Source organism: Gracilinanus agilis, chromosome 4, assembly GCF_016433145.1.
Source record: "Gracilinanus agilis isolate LMUSP501 chromosome 4, AgileGrace, whole genome shotgun sequence".
NCBI classification, from domain to species: domain Eukaryota; kingdom Metazoa; phylum Chordata; class Mammalia; order Didelphimorphia; family Didelphidae; genus Gracilinanus; species Gracilinanus agilis.
The window spans coordinates 474,417,497-474,442,700 of NC_058133.1; the positions used below are offsets into that span (position 1 = coordinate 474,417,497).

The 25,204-nt window shown below is 41.1% G+C and overlaps 1 protein-coding gene, 1 long non-coding RNA gene and 1 other non-coding gene across 6 annotated transcripts; 2 read left to right on the top strand and 1 right to left on the bottom strand.

The window, feature by feature from the left end:
* Positions 1-3,318: 3,318 nt before the first annotated feature.
* HJV (hemojuvelin BMP co-receptor) lies at positions 3,319-11,031 on the bottom strand. 4 transcript variants are annotated; one of them, XM_044672584.1, is made up of 4 exons: positions 8,344-11,026; positions 6,836-7,002; positions 5,763-6,328; positions 3,319-5,195 (listed from the first exon to the last, which is right to left on the bottom strand). In XM_044672584.1, the coding sequence occupies exons 2-4, from the start codon at positions 6,930-6,932 to the stop codon at positions 4,575-4,577; spliced, it is 1,284 nt and encodes a 427-aa protein (XP_044528519.1). In that variant the 5' UTR covers positions 6,933-7,002; positions 8,344-11,026; the 3' UTR covers positions 3,319-4,574. The 4 variants fall into 4 exon arrangements, with proteins under 4 accessions (XP_044528519.1, XP_044528520.1, XP_044528518.1 ...); XM_044672585.1 differs by having other exon boundaries at positions 6,836-7,019; XM_044672583.1 differs by having other exon boundaries at positions 6,836-11,031.
* LOC123244236 lies at positions 6,257-23,279 on the top strand. The gene is made up of 3 exons (XR_006506072.1): positions 6,257-6,323; positions 15,616-15,747; positions 20,886-23,279. It is a non-coding gene; the product is annotated as an uncharacterized LOC123244236 (long non-coding RNA).
* TRNAE-CUC lies at positions 21,534-21,605 on the top strand. The gene has a single exon. It is a non-coding gene; the product is annotated as a tRNA-Glu (tRNA).
* Positions 23,280-25,204: the final 1,925 nt, after the last annotated feature.

A 25,204-nucleotide genomic window follows, 5' to 3' on the forward strand; every position in this document is an offset into this window, starting at 1 on the left:
TAGGTATTGGTTGAGAGTACACCTTAAATGGTGATTAAAAGGGGAAGACTTTCAAAGTGTGTGGGGAATGGGCATCTAAAATTATATTGAATTTTAAATTAATTTTCCCATCTAGCTTCCTGCATTTGGTCAGTTTTTGCTTAGTTTAGGCATTAGAGGGAAGAGGAATAGATAGGGAAAGGGACTGCACAAACTCAAAGGAGGCAGGACATTGAAGGCAAACCTAGACCATATAGCTTTGCCTAAGACCAGTCTATTTTTTTAGAGCATTCCTCAATCCCTTACTTTGTCTCTTTTTAGTCTTCTGCTCTGAATACTGGATCTTTCCAGCTTGCCTTCCTTTCTCTAGCCCTTTCTGAATTTCTCTGAATGGAATAAAAATGTTTCCATCAAGTCATTCTAGGATCAAACACTCTAAATATTTGATCTCCTAAATCTAAATTTACCTGTTTGTCAAAGTCATAATTCAGGCTGGTTGTGCCTATATATCCTTATTTTTTTGCTTTTCCACCTAGTCAGACTGATTTCCTTATTGCCCCCCAAATAGAATGTGCTCATTTTGAACTTGTTATCTCTACTTATGTCAAGAGTTCTTAACTTATTTTGTGTCATGGCCTCTGCTGGTGAAGCCTAGGGTCTCCTCAGAATAATATTTCTAAATGCATTTGTTTTTTAAATAAAACAAAATGCATAGATTATAAAGGAAACTTTTATTTTCTCCATTGCATCTCCTACCCTATCTGGTTTCAACTCCACCAAATAAGATATCTTTTCCAGGGGACAGTAACTCAAGCCTCAATTGATTCCATCTCCCTCAACTTCCTCTCCTCTTTGTTTAGAGGGCTGGCAGGTGGAATACCAAAATCCTCCCAATGCCTTCCTTTCTGGAGGGCAGAAACAAACTAGAAGATCACTCCATCTTATCTGTTGCCCTACCTGGTTTCAAGATGCCCTGGTTCCTGGTACTCTTAGGTGTCCTATCAATCTCCCCCCTCCCTTTCCTGCTTCCTTTTGTTCCTTTTGTGTGTTGCTCTTTTTAGACTATAGGATTATTGAGGGAAGAGACTGTCTTTTTGTTAGTTGGATCCCCAACACATAGCACAGTGCCTGACATTTGTAGGCACTTAATAAACATTAATTGAATTTAACAGATTGCAAAGTGAAAATAGAAGTATAACTATTTTTTTCTGTCCAAATTCATGGGCCCAGTAAAACCTATACATAGACCTCTTCAGCATCCATGGACCCTAGGTTAATAATCCCTGAAGTATGTTGTTTCCTTTGCCTGGAATGTTTTCCTCTCTTACTTCTACCAAACAAATTCCTATTCATCCTTCAAGGCCCAGCTCAAGACCCACTTTTTCTATGATGGCTTCCTTAAATATTTCACCCCCCATTGATCTCCCTTACTTCTGAATTTCTATGGCATTTGTAGCACATAATTTATCATTTTGTTATATGCAGGATGTTCTAAAAATCTTAGTGCAGTTTTAAACTTAAATAGATTTTTAAGACACTATCTTCTTATATTATTCAATGTTCTTAGGCTATCCTTCTAAATTCTCTCTAAAGAACTTAATACTGTTGTTTCCCTTCTCCCTCTCTCTGGGTCTTGTAACACTTTTCTCTTGGTTTTCTGCTGCTCTGACTCCTTTTCGGTTTCCTTTGCTACACCATCATCCATAGTTAGGTGCTACCTGATTATGGAAAGGCTCCTTCTCTCTCTCTCTCTCTCTCTCTCTCTCTCTCTCTCTCTCTCTCTCTCTCTCTCTCTCTCTCTCTCTCTCTCTCCCCCCCCCCCCCATTGGTTCCAAGGCAGAAGACAGAAGAACAGCAAGGGTTAGGCAATGGTCACATGGCTAGGAAGTGTCTGAAGTCAAAATTTGAATCCAAGCCCTCTCATCTCTACACTTGGCTCTCAATCCACTGAGCAATCTAGCTATCTCACCCCTGGCCTCTTTTCTGCTCTCTATCTTTTCTCTTGTTGATCTCATCAGCTCCTGTTTATGAATACTAGTTCTACATATTCAATCCTAGTTTTCCTTTTGAGCTTTAGACTTAAACACTGCCTACTGGCCATTTAGGTCCAGAGGCATCTCAGACAACAGATCCAAAACAAAACTTAATTATCATTTTACCTCCAACCCTTCCATCTTCTGAATTTACCCATGTCTATTGAAGGTTCCTTATCTTAGCTGCCCAGGTTTACAAATCCTCTTCCTCTCACTTTGCATATCAAATCAATTGCCAAAAACAAATAACAAAAAGTTAATTTTACTTCCACTGCAGACCTTGTACAGGTCCTTTTCATGTTTTGGTAGTCTTTTGTAATAGCCTCCTCATTTGTCTTCCTCCCTCCAGAATCTTCACTCTCTGATCCATCCTTCACACAACTAACAAAAAGATTTTTTCCTTAAACACTGAGCTAAACATTTTACTCTCTTGCTCAATGAATTTGAGTGGTTCTCTACACATCTAGAGTCAAATACAAACTCCTATTCTAATTTAAAGCCCTTTTACCACCTAGCTTAACCTACGTTTCCAGTCATATTCTACATTGTGCCTTTTCACATGCTCTATGACCCAGCCAAACTGGCTTCATGTTGTTCTTCAAACACAAAACTCTCTCCCCCATCTTTGTATTTTTTCACAGGCTATAATCATCAAACCTGGAATACTTCCTGACTTCTGCCTCTCAAAACCTCTAGTTTCCCTTGAGCTCAGCTCATGCACCAGCTTTCCTGATTTCTGTCCTGCTAGAGCCTCCCCCTCCAAGATACTTTGAATTTATTTTGTAAATATCCTGTACATATTTGCACCTATATATATTGTTTCCTCCAAAAGAATGTAAGCTACTTGAGGGCAGGTTTTCTTTTTTGTTTATATCCAGCAATTAAAAGGGTGACTGGTATATAATAGGTGCTTAACAAATGCTTGTTATTTGTTGGCAGTCTTATTTCTCCAAAGAGACTTCAAGCTCTTTATGGTCAGGGACTGGGCATTATAATTATGTATACCCCACAGTGGGATCTCTTGGAAGTTAGAACAAAGCTGAATGCCCAACAGATGCTAAATAAATACTTGATGATTAATAAAATGAAGAAGACTTTTACTATGCCCCATGCTGCTATTTCTTCCAGTCCCCTTTGGAAGATTCAAAATAGGCAATAGAAACATATGAACGGAATTCATAATTTTAATTGTAGACTATATTGAAGAGAGGGAGGCATTGGATTTCTGTCTAAAATGAGCACCATCTCAAAGGCAGAGAAATTCTATTCTGACTTGGTTTAGAAGAAATCAAAACAGTTTCCCCCATTCAATTCAATAAACATTTATTAAACCCTTAACAGAGGCTAGTAGGCTCTGAGGACACAGACGAAAAGAAAACTGTTCCTGGACACAAAGAGCTTATAGCCCTTTTCCTTGTACTGAAAAGGAAAACAGTAAATGAAAATCATTGGATCTTTCTTCCATTTTGTGGTTTGTACAGTGATTTCAGTGATCCCAAAGTGCTCTGTATTGAAAAAGTCCGACATCTGAAACAATAGTATTAATTCTCCTTTTGTTGCCAATATGACTTCTAATCATGGAAGATCATGATCTCAAAAGAATTAAACTTACGAATAACCAGAAGGTCATGAAAAGAGGCATGCTGTGCATAAGTAATGATAGCTCACATTTGAGTACCCTTTTCACAGTTTACTAAGTGGTGAGTATTCTTTCTGTTTTACAGATAAAGAACTGTCACTTAAAGAATTGTGGCTTACATAAGATCATAGAGCTAGGAGGAGGCAAAACCAGATCCAGGGTACAGAATTTTTTTTAATTCTAAACCCCTAGGTTGCAGAATGTTTCTTAAAAAAAAAAAAAAAGACATTCACTGGAGAAGCTGTATAAAAAAACATCAAGTATATGAAGTATATGGACTTCTTTAAAAGGAGATGAGTCATATATTGAGAATGAAAGACATAATCATAGTAGTCTATTGGTATCCCTTTGATACTAAAAGGAGAAGAGTGTGTTGGATCTATGGGGAAATGTGATGAACTGGATGCAAAGCCATTGATGGTTTTGATCTGCATTGACAGAGGGGATGCCTATACCAATAAAAGGTATATACTAATTTATCAAATTGCTTTTGTTTTTATTTTTGTTTTTTGTAGGTAACGAACACATATACCTCTTGTATACTTTTCTACTCAGAAACCATGATCTCATGCCTTCCATGACTCCAAGTCACTCCACAGGGAACTGTAGTAGGAGAATTTGCTCACCATAAAGTCTAGGAAGGTCATGAAGAGCTTTCCTGGAGAGATGTAGTAAACAGGGACTCTAGTCCTACCCCCATCCCCATTTACCTATACTGTGGTCACTCCTATCCTTGATTTTAGCCCATTTGTAAACATCTAGGGAAATGTCATCAGGCCATTTTCAGACTTTGAGACTATCTCTTCTTGCCTTCTTCCTTTCCTCAAGTACTCTGTCCTGTCCCAGTGTTGTTTCTACTAAATCATTCCCTTAGGTGGGTTAAAGGAAGACCTAGGTTCCCAAAGTGGTTGTGGGAGGGTTCATTAGATGGTATACCAGAAAACAAGGATCCCAGTAAGGATTGGAGTCAGGAGAGGTATAAACGTGAGGAGAACTCCAGCATCACGAGGGAAGAGATGCAACTTCTCCAGATCTGGCAAAAAGGCCCGAGCATCTTCTAGGGCAGCTTGAGCAGCCAGAGTGAAGTTGGGGTCACCCGAGGTCAGAACATCAAAGACACATGAATGAAAATAAGCATCTTCAACTGGTAGTCCTTCTTTGCACAATTGCCTAGCAGCATCAAAAGTCAAAGCCCCTCTTCTCTGTCGCTCCAAATGGGAGAGTCGCTGACTTGGGGGACATCCCTCTACACAGAGCTGTAGATCTTGCTCAGCTGAGAATGCTCTTGCCACTTCTTCAGCTGCCCGGATGGAAAAAGAGAGCTGACCAGCTGCTTGCCGAATAATGATGGTTGTGCCAATGTAGGCAGCTCTAATCTCCACATGGCTCCCAGGTGCCTCAGCACGGATGGTCAAACTTGAACCTCCAGGGCGGTCTCCTCCATTGACTGACCCATCTTCAAAAGCTGCTGGTAGATTGTTCACTTCAGCCTGGTAGACTTTTTGATCAATACATTCCTGCATATTCTTGAATATGATAGTGAGCTGTTTGGGGAAGGAGAGGAAAAGTTCATTTCTGGTCCACCTGATCTCTCCTAAAAACCACCCTCTGCCCCAGCTCCAAATCCATCTATTTCAAGCTAAAATAGCCGGTCCTCTTCACTGCACTTCTAGGCTTCCCTGAATATCAAGCAGTCCCTGTTCCCAGTCCAAATCTAACCTCCCTTTCTTCCTCCTCCAGTCACAATCATAGCAGCTCCCAGGACCTTCCTTTCCTTGGAGTTACCTCACTCCCCATTTTCTTTTGAATTTCCTGGACGTGAAACGTAACCAATAGGAAGGAATAAAAGGAGATGCTGTAGTGAAGGGAAAGGATGAGAAGCTGTGGGGAGGAAGTAGTTAAGAGTAACGGAGAGGGAGAGTCTGACCCCGAGGGTGGCCAACAGTGTGGGGAGGGGCCAGTAGGGAATGAGGGAATGACCAATGAGGACCAGAGCGGCTAGTGCGTATTTAGGGGGTAACTAGTACCAAGGAAATTAATCAGCCAGTGGTTGTGCAGGTCGTGATAGTGGAACCAAAGCCGTTCACAAGGATTGACTGTCTATAACCGACCTTCCCCGTGGCAGTAGCGTTGGCTCCTGTGGCCACCGGGTAGCTAGTAGCCTGGACGAAAAGGAAGTCGTTGTCCAGTAGAGGCCAGGAGCCTTGGACACGGCATGTGTGGAAGTGATGGTGGAAGCTGCGTACGTGTGGATCCCCGAAGGCTGCACAATGCAAGAAGCCTGGGGGACGGCCATGCAATCTAGAAAACCGTCCTTCATAGTCACAGGGGTCCGGAGCTGGGGGGCCTGAGGAAAGGGCGGGGCCAGCGCCAGGAGGGGCTGGACCCTGCGGAGGGGGTGGGGCCGTGGGACCCTGGCGGGAGCAGTTGTGTTGGATCATCAAATCTTCTATCCCTTGGACAGCGGAATGGAAGGTCAGGTCCCCGCGGCAGGTTCGGGCAGTGCGCCTGGTGCAGAGCGCATAGGAGCGCAGTGCTCGACACAGGCCTCCAGAGTTCGCTCCTGGGCCCCGGATTCCGCCTCCCCGGTTCCCTCCAGAAGATCCCCCACTTCGTAGGTTCAACGTGGATGATACATACTCGGCGTTGCAGCGGAGAATTTTGCATTGAGAGTGAGCTGGTAGAGGGAGTGGGAAATGGGGGGAGGAAGAGGAAAGAGGAAAAGGTTAAAGGTTGGGGGGACCAGGAAGAGAGAGAGGATGGAGAGGGGAAGATATTGTCAGAAGGGCCCCAGGTTCTGTCCTTAACCAGAGTAGCCCTCCCACAGTTCCTTTGGATCCCAGCTTGCCAAACTCCACATTGCCAACTGAGGACTACTTACTCTGCCTCCATTAAACAGTTGGCAACCCCTTTGCCTTTCCCTGTGGCCCGAGTACAATGCAAATATAGTCCCCGAGTCTTTCTCCCAAAAGAGATATCCTCCCTCAGCCAAGAGATCTTGTCGGTCTCTCCGCCTCACCTCCCAGAGTCTTCCCTTTCCATTTCCCCCTTTCAATATCCCTTGTTCTGTGATCTATCCCTTGTAGTTCTGAGTTTGGATACAAATGATTAGGATCTCTTGGGGCTTGATTGCATTCCCTTATCCCCTTACCTCCCACAGCCCCTTGCCCCATCCTCCCCTTACCATGTCCACAGAAGAGCAGAAGAAGAGTGAGGGTGCTTAGAGTTGAGGAGCTGCTTCGGGGGGACCAGGGACTTGGGGAATGGCTTGGTTCCCTCATTCCTATCCAGCCAGGTCCCCCCTGGTCCCCAGTTCTCTTCCGACTGCTGGCTGGATTCCCTGGAAGGGACCTTGGTCAAAGAGAAATCTGGTTGGAAGTTGAATGAGAGGAGACAAAGACTGAGAATAGTTATAGGGGTTCTATGGAGGTCAAAGAAATGATGGGAGATAGGAATGAGAGGAGAGAACTGAAGATGTAGGGGTTGGGGAGCCTTTCTGGCTCTGGGTCTTTTCCCCATGGTCACTCCAGGCCCCTTATGCAACACCCCTAGCCTGAAGTGGAAGGAGGATGGGATGGGGTTGGCAGGGTGCAAAGTCCACTGGACTGACCCATCCTGAGCTGACCAAACAGTAGAAGGGTCAAAAAGCAAATGAACAAGGGGACAGAGCTACTCTGTTACCCCAATGGGCTCCTCAATAGGAGCACAATCCGGGAATATTTCAGAAACATAACTCCTTTATTCAGGGGTCAATTGAAGACCCAGCTGACATGCCATTCCCTCCACATCTGGATCAGGAGAATGAAAAAGAGGGGATAAATCTAGGAATAGCCAACACTTCTTTTGGAGACTAGAGAGTCCTGGATAGGCAAGATGATAGCCACCCATTTGCTTTTTCCATTGAATAACAAATGCAAAGCAAGTGTGCAAATCAATCTTTTTTTTTTCTGATCCAACAACTCCTTTGCTTTTCCTAATATTCTTGTAATGCTACTCTCACTATTAATGTCTTCAGCTCTGACAAATAAAGAATGACCTTTTCCAGTGCATACAGTGAGCGAGACTAATCACCCACCACTAATCTCCTCCTGGTGGAGAACCAAGGGCTAAAATTGAAGTGGAGCTAGCAAAAGGTCATACAGGTGAAGCATAGACCAGAGAGGGACCAATATTGTGTAGGGAGACCTGTAGATGAAAGCTACCTCCCCAAATCCACAATGCAGAGGTGGGAGGTGGGTGGAGGGGGTGTCGATGACCAGTGATCTGAGTCTAGATTTAGCCTTGGCAGAGAGAACCACCAAGGTGAGGCTTAGAGAACACCTCTTAAAACCTACCAAGAAGTCTGAGACAAATGGTGAAAGTGGAACTGGACGATTTCTGGCTGTAAGACTCAGGTGAGGGAAAGTGAGAGAAAAAAGATGTAGCCCCTTAAGTCTTTCTCCTAGAGAAATGGCCCTCTCAGCCAAGTCATTTTACCAGACAATTTCATACCCCCTTATTACCTCCTTGGCACAGAGTAGTCAGCATGTCAACGTACATTTCTTATGTCAGCATGAGCAGAATGGGACTACCAGTCAATGCAGCCTAGAGGAACTGAGGTTGCTGTCCATGATTCATAGCATTAAGAAAAATGTAAACTCAAATCTTAACCCAAAACCTTTTCAAAGAAGCTTTAACTTTGTGGTGACTTACTGTGTCCAGAGGTCAAGTGTCAGTCTGATATCCAGTTTTCCATCCAGTGTTGCCTACTGTCTATCGGCTTCATCCAAGGGTCCCATGTCTCCTCTTCCATGTCCCTTTTCTCTCACCCCCTCAGTCCTGAGCCCTAGCTACAACGTCTCTGAAGCCAAGGAGCTAGGAAAGATTTGGGGAGTGAGCAGTGAACATATTACCAAAGGGATGGACAGCTGGGGATGGGGGAGAGAGGCTGTGTTGAGGTGGGAGGAGGTCTGATCTCTGAGTTGAGAGTTTTAAAAATAGCCAGGACCATAATTCTGGGGGGAGGGGGAGAGCAGAAAGAGACTTGTCTTTGTGTGTGTGTGTTTATGTGTAGAGAGATGAGGATTGTGGCCTTGACAGGGAAACGGGTCAGATATCCATTTCCATCATGTATGAAACCCAGTTACTGTTTCATCCAGCAGTCCTTTGGGATTGCTAAAAGATGGGGTTCTGCCTTTGAGGAATTGGGGCAAGTACTTGGATTTGTCCCCACCTCCCTTTGAATATTGCTACTTTCTACAGGTGCCATTTGGGGGTTGAAAGAAGCTAACATTAAATAAAAACTATACCAGGAGATAAATCCCTCCCCCAAATTCCTCAAACCCCACCCCACCCCCAATCTATCAAAGTAGGGCCAAAGAATCCAGCTGCCCTGAGAAATCTGAGCCTGGAGTTGGTGAGAAGCTGGGGCTGTTAAAATATATTCCTCGCCCCTCCCAGATCCACATTTAGAAACTCCTGGTCTGTGCAGCTGCTATCTACTCTCCCTCTCCACTTTCCCTCCTATTCCTCTCCTATTACCCCCCTTCTCCCATAAAATAAAAAGCCCAGCATTGAATTGATAGGGGAAGGTGCTAGAATGTGTGAGTGTATAGGACAGGAAGAGTTTCCCTCAGAGTGACAGCAAATCACACAGGTAAAAATCATTCTAGTGTCACACAAGGAAAAAGTAAAAATTTTTTCCTTCTAAGAAGAAAATATTGTGTCATGGGTCATAATTTAGAGCTGGAAGGAACCTTACAAGTCATCTAGTTTTCTGAACTCAATTTCCAGGTGAAGAAACAAAGCTCTTTTACAAGAACACATATGTAGTAAACGCTCTGTTTTTATACGTAGGCTCTCTAGCTCTAAATCCCATCCCTTTCCCCATTACTTCATAAAACATTCCATCTACTTAGTTAAAAAAAATAAGAGTTGATAACATAAAATTGCGTTCAATAGCAAAAAAAAAAAAAAAAAAAAGAGTTTTGTGTGACTGACAGTTGATGAAGAGAAGAGGAGCAGGAAAGAAATTGGGTAAAAACAGGGGGAAAAAAGCTTTCATGGAGTAGCAGCTCCATCTCATGGCCTCTTAGTATATTGCCACTCAATACCTTATAATGTCATATTTTCTCCTCCATAAACTGTAGATAGAGATGTAGATAGCTTAGCTTTGGACAGGCATCCCTCCCACATCTCCAGAGTTAGGTGCTAGATCCTCTCCCCCAAAGCCATCAGAGTCAACTGTTTTGGCCCTCTCTTCAAAAAAGAGAAGGTCTGAATTTTTTTCTTTTATGGGGTATTGACTGTGTATATTTACGGTATTAAAAGATAAAATGTGTTGATATTTTATACAGTACTAAACATATGTTTTTATGAATTTCTAAGTTTCTAAACTCTTTCTGTGTCATTTTCTGGCCTTTGGGAGCCATTTGTGGTTTCTGAAAAACATCCCCAAATTCCCATTTAATTTCTTAGGCTGACCCTCACTATGGTGAAATTGAGATGGGGGGAAAGTCGTGATGTGAAAGGGATACCTGCATTTCCACTATTAACCAGAAAAAGGGTTAGGGGCTACATCTGCCCGATAGGCCAGAGATTTTCAATCCCTAAGGTAGGATGATGAGGCTAGGTATGGTGGCGACAGTCTATAATTCCTGCCCTTGGGGATGCTGAAGCTTGGGGATGCCTCATGCTGGTGAATTTTGAACAAAAGGAGGCCAAACTGATTGGATGTACACACTAAGTCTAGCCCTTATATGTTGATTCTGTGACAGCAAGACAATCTTTTAAAACCTCCCTAACTGGATTCATTATCACACTTGCCACAATGATTACTATAACCTTTTCCAGCCCTCCTTAAGTCCCCATCTATCATCGCAGCTGAAGACCTTGTCTCATTCTTCTCCAGAAAAGCTGAATCCATTTGTCAAGAGCTTCCTCTTATCGCCTCCCCAACTTACATTACCGAGATGTCTCCTTTAACTATCTCCACCTTCATTTTACCCTCATCTTCTACCTTGTTAAAGTTAACCCATCCACGTGTACCATTAATTCAATTTTCATGACATCTTCTCCAGGAAACTGCTCCTTTTCTCATTCACATACTCTAATTTTCAGCGTTTTCCTATCTACTGGTTGCTTCCCTAAGGCCTACAATATACCCATGTGCCTCCCATCCTTAAAAAATCCTTAGATGATCCAACCATGCACTTGAGATATTATCCTATATCTTTTTCATATGGATGTATACTTAGATCTCTTTCATATATATGTACATATATACATCGCATTTTTCATTAAATGCCTTTTAAAAAATCATCAAACAGGTGCCTCTACTTCCAGAGATGAGACAGTATTTGGGAGGAGAAGGATTTTTAGAAATGTTTTTATTGTCCTGCAAAACATATTTCCATATTGGTCATTGTTGTAAGAGCACATTCATACCTAACCAAAACTCCCAAATAAAACCAAAGATACTCTGATGTGAAAGACGATGCCAACAGTTCTTTCTTGAAGGTGGGTACCACTCCTCCTCATAACTCTTTCAGGATTGTCCCAGATCAGTTCATTGTTGAGAGTAGCCAAGTTTTCACAGATAATCATCATCCAATATTGTTAGTGTGTACAGTGTTTTCCCAGTTCTCCTTATTTTGCTCTGCATCAGTTCCTGCAGATCTTTCCAGCTTTTTCTGAAATCATCCTGCTTATCATTTCTTATAGCACAATAGTATTCCATCACCAAATTATGCCATGATTTGTTCAGCCATTCCCCACTTAGTGGACATCCCCATAATTTCCAGTTCTTTGCCACCACAAAAAGAGCAGCTAGAAATATCTTCATACATGTAAGCCCTTTGCCCTTTTTTTTTTATCTCGTTGGGATACAGACCTGGTATTACAGGATCAAAGAATATGTGCAGTTTTATAGCCCTCCAGAATGGTTGAATCAGTAGGAGAAGGTTTTCAACATCATTGAATGCTGCAGAGAATTTTAAAGAGATGAAGACTGTTATATTGATTTCTGGGATAAGATGGACGCCAGTCAATATAACAAGACTGAGGAAAGGCCATTGGATTTGGCAATTAAGAGATCACTGTTAACTTTGAAAAGCTTCAAATGAGAGATAAAGCTGGAAGCCAGACTATAAGAGGTTGAGAAGTGAGAGAAAGCATGGAAGCAATGGGTGTAAGCAGGCTTTTTAGGAGTTTGAGAATAGAAGAGGTATTAGATGATAGCTTGAGGGGGTTGGTAGGGTTAAGTGATTAAGGATCAGGGAGACCTGAGCATATTTTTAGATAGAGGAGAAGGAGGAAGTAGCTAGGAAAAGCCTGGAAAATTAGAGGGGAATGGTTGTAAGGACAATCTATGAGAACAGACAGAAGGGGATGGAATCAAGAGCATGAGTAAGGGGCAGCTAGATGGCTCAGTGAATAGAGTGCCATGCCTCCAGTCAGGAGATTCTGGGTTCAAATATGGCCTTAGCATGTCCTAGCTATGTGACTCTGGGCAAGCCACTTGACTCCCATTGCCTAGCCCTTACCACTTCTCTGCCTTGGAACCAACACATAGTATTGATTCAAGATGGAAGATAAGGGCTTTAAAAAAACAGTATAAGCAGAGAGGTCAGCCTTAGCAAGGAGAAAGGTAATCTTATTTCAGGACCTGGAATAAAGGTGGGTGGAGGGTCTTTGAGAGATTGCGTAGGGGACAGGAAGTGACTAATGTTGAATTGCCTCCATTTTCTCAATAAAATATGAGGTGATGTCCTTTCTATACTATGCCACATGCAGTTCCAGCTTCCCCTCTGCCTCCTCCTGGAATCTGAAGTCCTATACCTGTAACCCTGGATATGGTTTGATTAACTTTTACTTTATCTGGTCTTGGTCTCAGGCTCAGCATACCACTTTTGGGCCATCTCCAGGCGATGCTTTGCTACACATACCCCCAACTCACTTTCTATCTCTAGCTCCAGACTATGAGCTCTTTGAAGGCAATAACTCTTATTTGTTTGTATTTGCATAATCAGCACTTAGCATGGAGCCTGGCACATGGGAAGAACTTAATAAATTTTTTTTAAAAGTCTTTCATTTTGCTGAGATATTTGGAAAAGGTGGTGATGCAGGGGACTCGAGGAAAGAAGAGAAGGGAAGGAACAGCTTTTGTTGTATGTACAGTAGAAAGTCAATTAAGGTTCATTGAAAGCTTGTCCTGAAGTACTGAGGTCCCAATTACACCACATATGTGGTGGCTCCCCTAGTTCAGCTCTTCCCTGGATTGTTACTATCCTAGTTAGTCTCACTTCCTCCAGTGTCTCTCTTTCTCTAATCCAGTCTTTACAGAGTGACTAGATAGGTATTCCTAAAGTATTTTTTTCAGACACTTACTGTTTTATTTAAAAATAATTAATTTCCAACTTGTGGGTGTAGCTAAGCCATTCTTTTCCCTATAATACAGACAAGGGCATTTTATAAAAACAGGAGGTAGGAAAACAAAACTTCTTTCAATGTAACAAAGACAGTTTATTAAATCTACTAAATAATGAAGAGCTAGCAACAACATAATTTAGACATGTTAGAAAATCTGTAAAAGTCTTCTGAACCGACGACTGCTTAGTGAATAGAAAGATTTGAAAATTGTATGTGTGAGTTATTTCTGAATTCAAGAAATGGTACAGGTCACCTGGGAACTGTAAATTCCTGAAGCAGGAAGCCGACTGTCACTCAAGAGCTCAAGAAGTCCTAGTGGCTACTATTTACCTTGAGAATATCATATGAAGTCCTTTGCTGAGTGTTTAAAGTCTTTCCTGCTGTGGCTTCAGCTTTTTTTTTTCCCCCTTCCTCCTTTCTGCCACCTTGTACAATCCCTTTGTGGTTTTTCTCAAGTGTCATTTCTGATGCAATCGCTGTCTTAATCATTATGTTGCTAGTACCTTCCCCTTCTCCCAAGAGAGCACTTTTATTTCCTTTGGATCATATCTGTGTACACCTATCTCAAAAAAACTCTCTACGACAGGTGCTTTCTCTCTTCCTAACTCTTTCAATGGGACTTTTGACCTCATCATTCCGCTGAAACTACTCTCTAAAGTTACTAATAATCTCTTCGTTGCCAAATCCAATGACCTTTTCTTTAACTTTATTCTCTTCTCCCTCTCTGCAGCCCTTGGCACTGTTGATCCTTCCCTCTGCCTTCATACTCTCTTCTCTCTAGGTTTTCTGGATTCTGTTCTCTCCTGGTTCTCCCTTTACCTATCTGGCTGTTCTTTCTCAGGCTCCTTTGCTGGATCCTCATCCGGATTATATACTCTAACCTTCTCTTCTCTCTCTACTATACCATTTCACTTGGTGATCTCATTGGCTGGGAAGACAGGAGAGGAGTGGGAAGTCTCCATCATGTCCCTATTCCCAGTTAGCTACAGTAGAATCTTTGGGGAGTCTCCCCTTGGGTGAGATCTAGGCCACTCTCTTGGCTGAACCGAGTTGTCTTGTTACCAATGGGAGAGTTCCTTCACTTTGTATTATTTGGTATATATTCTTCTACATGCCTTCTCTGATTTCTGTTTTGTGACCTATTTGGACATATGAGTATCTTTAATATTTTCCGTGTGTGTGTGTGTGTGTGTGTGTGTGTGTGTGTGTGTGTTCATTGTGGGACTGGTATTTGGTGGGAAAGGGTCAAGCCTTGGATATAGAACTTGGGGTACTCTTCCCCCAGATGACAAAGCAATCAGAAATTAAGTGGAACTAATAATAAACTAATAATATTTAAAGGGGCAGCTTAATATGCTTTTTTCAAAAAAGTTCTGTCTTGTCTTAGAAGTGATATTAAGTATCAGTTCCAAGGCAGAAGAGAAATAAGGGTTGGATAACTGGGGTCAAGTGTATTGCTCAGGGCCATACAGCTGGGAAGTGTCTGAGGTCAGTTTGGAACCCAAGAGCTTCCATTTCTAGTCCTGGCTCTCAGTCCACTGAGCCACCTAGCTGCCCTGAAAAATGTTCTTCTAACTCAATGTTTCCTCTGTCTGAGGAGAGAAGGAAGTCCTTTGACCTTAACTTTCTGCTTCCACTCCTGGCAAGAATGGAAGTTTCTCTTGGAAGCGTCGGAGAAATGTATCTGGTCTGTCTCCTTTGAGCCACACAATAACAGTCATTTATCTATACTTGGAGCTCTTGCTATATGTGAGCCCACTTCTAGCTACATATATGTACAGATATGATATAAAAGATACAGTGTTGTGTATAATGGTATTATGAGGGTATACAAACATGTATGTTTATGAAAGTTACAGAAAAGGTGCTAATCCACATTGGTACTATGAATATTCTATTGGAAATTCTCTAAAACCAGTCCGAATCCTTCCATAACTTACTTTGTGTTCGTTTCATTCCCTCTCCCCGATAGAATGTAAGCTCCTTGAGGGTAGGCAGTATTTTATTTTTGCTTAGCACAAACTAGACACTTCATAGGCTTTAGCTGAATGAATGAGGGCTTCCCATCCTTCTTCAACCAAGCAACCAGTTCTTATTAGTGAGAAATCAGGTACAGAATAGAATTTCCTCTTGTTGGTTCCTCCACCAAAAGAATAAAATTATCATTAAGGTAAAGCAAGGCAAAGAGTTAGCTATTAGCTGCTCGACTTTTGCCAGAGTGCCTGGATAATTGAATACTTCTGTCATTATTATATCCTTCATCAGTGCCAAACTTGCAATCTACACTTCTCATGTACTTCTTTCTGTCCAGTTGTAGTATATAGTATGCAATAATGACAGAACTGTTGGTAAGCTTTGGTTATGTAAGGTGAGGGAGAATGGAGTTGAAGATTACAACGATGTCACAAACATAGGAGGCTAGAGGAATGGAGATATTTTTCATAGGGTAGAGATCTTTGGAAGAGGGCTGGGCTTGTAGGGGAAAATGGTAAGTTTTGTTTTGAACATGTGAAATTTAAGAGGACTTTCTGATACTTGTTTTGAAATTTCCAACAGACAATTGGTGATCCTGGATTGAAGCCCAGAAGACAGAATTGAATGGAATACATAGTACTGTAAGCCATTGGCATAGAGATTAAAATAAATCCCATGGGTATTGATGATATGGCCAAGACAAAGAGTGTAGAGGTAGGTAATAGGGGTCTTGGGGAACACTCCATTAGGAGGCATGTTTTTTTTGAAATTTTTTTTATTTTGAATATTGTCTCCTAGTTACATATTTCATGTTCTTTCCCTCTCTCCCAATCCTCCCTAACCCACCCACCCCAGCTGACTCACAATTCCACTGGGTTTTACATGTATCATTGATCAAGACCTAATTCCATATTATTGATAGTTGGACTAGAATTATCATTTAGAGTCTACATCCCCAATGATATCCCCAACAGCCCATGTGTTCAAGCAGTTGTTTTTCTTCTGTGTTTCTCCTCCCACAGTTCTTCCTCTGAATGTGGCTAGTTTTCTCTCTCATAAGTCCCTCAGCCTTGCTCTGGATCCTTTGCTGGTAGTATAAAAGTCCGTTATGTTCGATTGCATCACAGAGTATCAGTCTCCGTCAATGTTCTCCTGGATCTGCTCCTTTCACTCTGCATCAATTCCTGGAGGTCATTCCAGTTCACATGGAATTCCTCCAGTTCTTTATTCCTTTGAGCACAATAGCATTCCATCACCAACAGACACCACAATTTGTTTAGCCATTCCCCAATCGAAGGACATTCTCTTATTTTCTGATTTTTTTTTGCCACCACAAAAAGCGCAGCTATAAATATTTTTGTACAAGTCTTTTTCCTTATTATCTCTTTGGGGTATAATCCAAGCAGTGCTATGGCTGGATCAAAAGGCAAATAGTCTTTTAAAGCCCTCTGATAATAGCTCCAAATTGCCATTCAGAATGGCTGGATCAGCTCACAACTCCACCAGCAATGCATTAATGTCTCAATTTTGCCACATCCAAGAGGCATGATTTGGATGCTAAACTAAAAAAAGAAGATGGAAGTAAGAATCTAATGGGTAGGAGAAGAATCAGGTGATGGTAATGTCATAAAAACCCATCGAGGAAAAAGTATCCAAAAGGATAAGGTGGTGGTCAACATGGTCAAATGCAACAGAAAGGTCAAGAAGGATGAGAACTGAAAAAACCCCAAAACATCAGATTTGGCAATTAGAGATCACTTATAAATGTGGAGACAGCATAATGCAGCAGAAACAATCTAAGTCAATAAGTTCAAGATGATAAAATGATCTGGGGAAAATTCCAATTTGACAAGAATCGCTGGAAAAACTGGAAGTATGGGAGAAATTAAATTCAGGTTAATTTGTAATGCATACTACAATAAACTCAAAGTGTTTGATTAACACGAATAATGCAGGTCATAAGGAATTTCAAAGAGAACCACATCAGATAACCTTTCACAGTTATAGGTTGGGGGTGGGGGTGGGGGTGAGTTCTTCTCCAAACAAGAGATAAAAGTGATCATAAAAGACAGTTTGGTAATTTGGATTATATGAAATTGAAAGACAGCCATGAGAAACTGCCCTAAATCACTTTGAGGCTTTACCTCACAACTAACAAAATTGGCAAAAGATGAAAAATGATGGCAAATAGGCAATCTTTAGAGGGATGATGGGAAGACAAGCACCCCAATGTGTTGTTGGCGGAGCTATGAATTAGTTCAATTTATAGAAAGAGCATTTCACAACAACATGAAGAAAATGACTAAAATGTCCACACCTTTTGAACCAGAGATTGCACTAGTAAGCATGTATCACTATAAGTTGAATGACCAAAAGAAGGTTCTATCTACAAGAAAATATTTATAGCAGCACTTTCTGGAATAAGCAAAGAACTGGAAACAAAGTAGATTCCCATTGAGGAATGAATATAGTGGAATATTGCTATCCTGCTAAAAATGATGGATACTGGTAAGACATATAAACTGATTCAGAGAAAAGGAGTTATACAAAATTTGCTACAAAATAAAAAGAGAGAAAAATGTAAAATTATAAAAGAAGATAAAACATAATCTCGAAAAGCATTTGCAAGAATGAAAGTAATTGGATATAAGGAAGGAAGCTGTTAACTGGGAAAGATTCTTTATATCACATATAATTAATTATATTCAAACTGAAGGCCACTAACAGAATTATATAAGACAAATAGCCAACTCTCTCTTGGATAACTGATCAAGAAGAATATCAACAAGTAATTTTTTTTAAAACCCTTACATTCCATCTTAGAATCTGTGCATTGATTCTAAGGCAATGGGGGTTAAGTGACTTGCCCAAGATGACATAGCTAGGAAGTATCTGAGGTCAGACTTAAACTCAGAGGTCAAATTTGAACCCAGACCCTTCCATTTCTGGGCCTGGCTCTTACTCCACTGAGCCACCCAGTTGCCCCTAACATATAAATTTAAAAAGAGGAACTGAAAACTCTCACCAGTCATCTGAAACAATTGAGAGTTTAGGATATGTGGAGGCAAAAGACATCAATAAAATTTTGTTTTTGTAAGAGATGATCACTTGAAACTGTCCCTCCATGTCACCAAACTGCATTTCCTTTTACTATTACTAGGCTTATATTCCAGATCAAAGAAAGAGGAAAAGGACCCATATGTACAAAAAGATTTATAGCAACTCTGCATAGTAACCTCAAAATGGAAAGTGAGGCCAGGGTGTCCTCCAATTGAAGGATGGCTAAGCAAATTGTCATATATAATGTAATACTATTGTGCCATACAAAATGGTGAAATGGACAGTTTCAGAGGAAACTGGAAAGATTTCTACTAACTGGGAAAGAGTGAAGTAAGTAGAACTAGTAAGAACAATTTATTTAGTGACAGCAACATTAGAAAGAAAAACAACTTTTAAAGACTTTAGGACTGTGATCACTGCAATGGTAAAATGCAGGAGCAGGGGACTGAATATGAAATGTGCTAGCCACCTCCTGCCAGAGAGGCGATGGACTTAAAATGCACAACAAGCAAACATTTTTGAACATGGCTAGTGTGAGAATTTGTTTTGATGGAGCATGCATACTTGTTACTAGGATTTTATTTTGCCTTTTTACCATTTAATTGAGTGAAATTGAGAGATATAACAAATACTTTGTACAAATAAATTTAAAAATTAAAAAGAAAGGATTTTGAGGAATTTTTCATGTATGCATTATAAATAAAAGCACTAAATTGCCTGTGTGATGGGGAAAGGGCTCCCTCTGCTGGCTAAAATTTAGATTGTCTGAACTGCACTGAAACTTTTTGGGCAAATGGAAAAAGGGAAGATTGCATTGTCACACATGAACCTTTTTCATTATTAGAAGTTTATGAGGACAATATCCTTTGATCTCAGTTTCTTACTTTGGGGTTATAGGAAGGTCATAGATTCATTCAAGATGAAGTCACACATCTGTGGTGAAAGAAATGGCACAAAGAGAGTAAAAGTGATTGCCAGGCAGAGAGAATATGTCACAAAGGGGACCGAAGGGAGAGATTCTGGGTTCTAAGAGAACCACATCAGAAATTTTTCACAGGTATAGCTTGAGGGGTTAATTCTTCACCAAACAAGAGACAGAAGTGATCATAAAGGACAGTATAGATAATTTGGATTATATGAAATTGAAAGACAAAATAGGAAAAACTTCCCCAAACCACTGATAATCAGAGGAATGCAAATCAACTTTGAGACTTTACCTTATAACCAACAAAATTGGCAAAAGATGAAAAAGGATGGAAAATAGTCAATATTTAGAGGGATGATGGGAAGACAAGCATCCCAATGCACTGTTGGTGGAGCTTTATGAATTAGTCAGACTATTATGGAAAACAATTATGTGAAGAAAATGATTAAAATGTCCAAACCCTTTGACCCAAAGATTACACTAATAAGCACATATCATTAGAAGGTTAATGACAAAAAAGGTCCTATGTACAAGAAAATATTTATAACTACTTTCTGGAATAAACAAAGAGCTGGAAACAAAGTAGATGCCCACTGAGGAATGAATATAATGGAATTCTGCTATACTGTTAAAAAATGGTGAATCCAGTCAAGAGAGATAAACTGGTTTAGAGTAGAATGATCGCTTTACCTCTCATATCATCTTTGAACAAAACAGAGCAGAGCAAAGAACAGTCCATTTATTTAAGGCTCCCAAGTCGGCAGTTTGGAGGAGAGAAAGGAACTTCTGGTACTTGCTTTCTCCTTGGAATTACAGATTCCAGTTTATATAAGAGTGAAAACTACCTACATGTTCGGTGGTATGTGGATGGTGCAGAAACTGGAAGAAATGATTGATCGAGAAACTAGCAACTCACAGGGAATTCTTGAGAAAAATCACAGAATCTCAGAGAAAAAATTTTGGAAAAAACCAATCCCCTCATTGACAACAGAAGTAGGCATTTACACTGCCTGAGGATCTCTGTTGAGGGGAAGAAACCATCTCCTAAGACAATCCCTTCCACTATTGGATAATTCTAATTGTTAGGACGTTTTTCTTTAGATCAAGTCTAAAACTCTCCTATAGCTACTTCTGCCTTTGGGCTAAGCAGAACAAGTATAAAACTTCTTCCATATGAAAACCCTTGAAAATATTTGAAGCTTAGAATCTCCTCCAAGTCTTTTCTCATGATTAAACATCCCCAGTTCCCTCAGATGATCCTAATGTAGAGTCCTCAAGATCTGGACTCTCTTTGTCTCTCTCTCTCCCTCCCTCCCTCTTCTCTCTCCGTCCCTCTCCTCTTTTTCTTCTTCCCTCCCTCCTTCCTTTCTTCTCTCCCTCCCTTCCTCCAAGGGTCTTCAACTCTGGGCCAAATGGACCAAGTTCACATAATGGCCGGGAGGGAGAGGGGGAAGGGAGGAGCGGATCCAGAGGGGGGGGGGGGAATAAAAATCCCCTCAAGAATTATCTGTCTTTTTATACCTCTATCCGGGAGCCCCCAGGCAGAACCAAAAGTTTAAACTCACTCTCTTCCTATTCGAAATTTTGTGATAAGTCGAAAGTGTTCCTAGTACCGCACCTCCCACTAGTTAATGAAAATATCGACAGAAAAAGTCCACAAGTGATTAGGCTGGCTGTCCTTTATTCATTTGAACTCTCCGGCGACGTTGCCCGTTTCGTTTCTGCCCTTCTGCTTTCCATTTCATTTTAGACTTTCACCTGTATTAAGATGTGTGGGACACGGATTTGACGTGTTTCTTTCCCTGAACACAGAATGAACAAATATCAAGTCTAGAGCTCAGTGTTTGTTTCTACTTTTGTCATTTAGACTAAGAGTTCGAGAAGTAGAGAATTCCTTGACGAAGACTGAAAGCCGGGGGGATTCCGTCACTTCCTTTTGGGAAGTTGCTGAAGATGAAGCAAACCTTAACTTTAATAGGAGATTTGCGCTGGGACTCCGGGAGGAAAGAGCAAAAGTTCAAAGCTTTGAACATGGCAGCGTCACCCTTGTGGGAACAGGACGGAACCCAGAGCTCTGTGTCGAAGGACCCAACCAGTTGTGCTGTGGAAATGCAAAGCAAATGTCCGGTCTGGCAGCTTCCATGCTTAAATTCCCAAAGGACCCCCACTTTCTCTTGGGTTCTCTGGCCTTCCCTCTCTGGTCCAATCAGAGGAGACCTTTCCCCTTCGGCTCCCTTTCGGGAGTCCTAGCCACTTATGCAGCCTGAGTTTTAGCGGGGTTCCAGTCTCAGGAGTCACTGGAGGGGCAGAGAATTTACCCGGGTTTTCTCTCGAAGCCGCCCAGCTCCAGGCAGGACAACTTGTTGACCGCAGAGCTCCGAGTTCTGGAACAAAAACTGCGCTTTGATACAGCTCTCTGAACCGGAAAAAGCAGATCTAATGAATATATAGTTAAACAAGGAAGTCCTGTTGCATTCGTGCTACGAGAACGATACCAGAGGAGGAACTTTCGTCTTCCCTGGTGGTCTAGTGGTTAGGATTCGGCGCTCTCACCGCCGCGGCCCGGGTTCGATTCCCGGTCAGGGAAGTTAATTTTTAAAGAACTTTTCTATTCCAGAGAACTTCCAGTACAAAACAAGGCTGCTAAGCATACAGAGATTACCACTCTTTTCTTCAACAGATGGGACACTAGAGACTAGCAAGAAAGTTTCCGAAGACTTCCCGGGGAAAGGACAGAAAACGGACGAGTGCAAATTTGTTACTTTAGACTTCCTTAGCTTCCCCGAGTCTGCATTTCATCTCTCTGCGCCTGGCCATGTGGAGTGGGTGGAACAGCATCTCATACGTCTTAGAATCCTTAATTTGCTTAATAACTAAGCTCAGGAGTTATTTCAGAATTCTGAACTGATATCCCTAACTGTATGCACTTCCTTCTCAAATTATCCCGTTTTTATTTTACATATTAGATCTCCTCGGGGAATGTAAGTTATTTGAGAGTGAAGGCTTTGGTTTTTGCCTGTCTTCTATAGGAAGTGCTTAATAAATGTTCATTCAGTCAAGTATTTATTTTGTTTACTATATGCTAGGCTTGGCGCTGCAAGCAGACATTACAGAATTAAAGCAAAACCAGACACTGTCTTCAAGAAACATCCATCCTTTTTTTAAAAAATTAAATTAGTTTTAACTAACAAGAATTCATTTTCTCCCCTGCCCACTTCCACTGGGAAAAAAAAGGAAACATTTTTTTTTTTAACAAATATGCGTTGACAAATAAAACAAAGCCCCATATTAGCCTATATCCAGAAATGTATGTTTTACTCTGATTATTTAGTCCATCATCTCTCTGTCAGGAAATGGGGAGTATTTTTCATTATCAGCTTTCTGAAATCATGGCTGATCATTGCTTTGATCAGAGTTCTTAAGTCTTAAGTTGTTTATTTTCATAATGATATGTATATACATATGCATGGTTCCAAATAGCTTTGCAGATGACTGGACCTATTCATATCTCTACCAACAGTGCATTGGGATACCTGTTTTCCTGCAGTCCCTTCAACATATAATTTTTTATTTTTGTCTTTTTTGCTCATCTCATAGGTGTGAAGTATAATTTTACCGCAGCTTTAAATTTGTATTCCCATAATTACTAGTAATTTGGAGCATTTTTTTTCACATGGACATTGATAGCTTACATTTCTTCCCCTGAGAATTGCCTGTTAACATCTTTTACTATTTATCATTTGTGAAGTGGTTCTTTTATTTTTGTATAAATTTGGATCAGTTACTTTTGTGTCTCGGAAATGACACTTTTATTTGAGAAGCCTGTAGCAAATATTTCTCCCATTTAATTGTTTCCCTTCTCATTTTTGCATTGCTTTTACAAAACCTTTTTAATTTTGCGTGATAAAAATTGTCCATTTTATCCTCTTGATTTTCTAAACAGTGTGTGGTCATGAACTCTCTTTCTGTCTGAAAGATAGATTTGAGAGATCGATCTTCCTTGCCAAGAGCTTCCATATTAATGAGGATGGTGAAGAAAAGATTAAAAGTAATCCCTCTTTGCTGATGATATGATGGTATATTTGGAAAATCCCAGGGAATCCTGCTAATTGAGACACTTAATGGCTTTGACGAAGTTGCAGGCTACAAAATAAATCATCAGAAGTCAAGAGCATTTCCTTTTTAATTAATAGCAAAACTCAAGAAACAGAAAGGGCGGTTGGAAGGGCATCCTTACTTCAAATGACGAAAAAGTGCAGAAGATATCAAGGGGATCAACCTACCAAAGTTCACAAAAGACTTGTAGAGATTCAGTTACAAAGTGCTGCTTAAGTAAACAACATTCTTATAAGGAAGGACAATATGGAAATACGTAGGTACACTCACTATTTAGAGTGTATTTTAATATAAAGTAGATGGAAAATATTCTGTTCGGTGAAAGAACAAGGGAGTGGCAGCAGATGGCGCCATATCTAAAGATCAGAAAAACACTCGTGCTAAAACGGATTTGTGATCACATACACTGAGGTGGATACCGTCTTTCTAAAGAAGCAGATTCCAAACTCTCCACGCTTACCTAACCGGTGCAACTCTCCTTCACATCCTGCCATAATTCCCCTAAAGAGATTTCACCCAACACTTTGAAAGATTTAATCTTGTTTTTTTTTTTTTTTTTTTTTTGACATCTTGAGGCTTCCTCTTTTGACCAGTCTGTCTTTTCCCATCCCTCCTGTAGATCAGAGAGTGAACTAGCAGCAGATAGCGAGTGCATCCAGTTGGAAGCAGAAATTAGATATGTGGGATGTGAGAAAGTGAGGAGTCAAACATGACCCCGAGTCTGTGAACCTGGCTGATTGAAAGGGTTGTAGTGCCCTTCACACTAATAGGGAACTTGGGAAGAGGGGTGGTTTTGAATGGAAAGATATCGTAATGAATTCAGTGATCTGGCACAAACCCATCCATGCCTGCTCATCTTGTACCCCTCGCTCTGTCCCACCCAATATTAAAAGGAAGATGTTGGGCTCTTATTCACTGATCAATGCTATTAGGAATAATAGAATAAGTTGGGAGGCAGGGTGTGGATATGCTGGAGCATGTACATGTATGTATATGTAATTTTTCCACCTGAAAATAGCACCTGAGGAGTTACTGCTGTGGGTGCCAGATCCTGGTTAGGTTACACATGTCTTGATAGGCCTAGGCTTGACTAAAAAGGAAATGATGGGTCAGGGACTTGGTGGTTTGAACTGAGGGAGGGGAAGAAATGGGGGGATGTTGGGGGATACATCATAGATGAACCCTATAATTAGCTATTTGGGATGGATTAAACAACTTGAGATCAGATCCTGGTCTGTAGGGGCCCCTGGTACCCCAATGACCTAAGCTCTGGGTAAGGTCTGAGTCCAGGTCAGAACAGCATTATGCCTTTTTCTAAATTCCCAGGCTTTTGGATTCCAGGAGTGGCATTTGAGGACTGACACCAGGGCAGTACTGAGTAGACAAGAGAGAGTTATGGAATCATGGGATCCTGGATTTAGAGCTGAAAGGGTCATTAGAACTCACCTAGTTGGACAACCTCATTTTATAGATGGGGAAACTGAAGTTCTAAAAAAGGTTTTGGTCATATAAAGTTACAGATGACTTTTGAGCAAAGATGTGACATGGCCTAATGTTTTCAGATCACTGAGCTGAGTACAGGTCCCCAAAGAGGGGTAAGGGGTAAGGAGGCAGGGTAGGGGAAGCCTCTGAATGCACCCAGCATCCTCCCTGACCCCCATATGAATTTAGCTTGAATACTGCTTAGAGCAGAAGTATATTGGAGTTACATATATTTTCTTCCTCACTACTTTCTTCTCCACTGGGCCAGAGAGGAGATTTCCTGAGAATGGTCTTTCCCATTTCAAGCAACAGCAGTTGAGGCAATGATAGCATTTCTGAAGAAACCCATGTCAGAAAGCAAAGCTGCTTGTTCTTGGGGGAGTTCATGTACAATGTTTTAAAATGTGCTTGCTTGGGCTATACAGATTTAAGTTCCTGAAATCCAGCTTCTTGAATAGAGAAGCAGAAGTGGTGGTGATGATGGTGATGGTCTGAGGTTTTGGGGTATGATGGATTGAATATGGGTGAGAATGGAAATAGGAAAACATGCTGGGAGACTTGCAATATTCCAAATCAATAACCCTTGGG

Bases quoted from the DNA above. Each gene is read 5' to 3' on its own strand.
- HJV (XM_044672583.1), bottom strand. From the start codon at position 6,932: ATGAGGGAACCAAGCCATTCCCCAAGTCCCTGGTCCCCCCGAAGCAGC. The intron at 6,329-6,835 runs GTAAGGGGAGGA...TCCCTCTACCAG, and splicing joins TCTGCTCTTCTGTGGACATG to CTCACTCTCAATGCAAAATT. The intron at 5,196-5,762 runs GTCGGTTATAGA...TTCCCCAAACAG, and splicing joins ACGCTACTGCCACGGGGAAG to CTCACTATCATATTCAAGAA.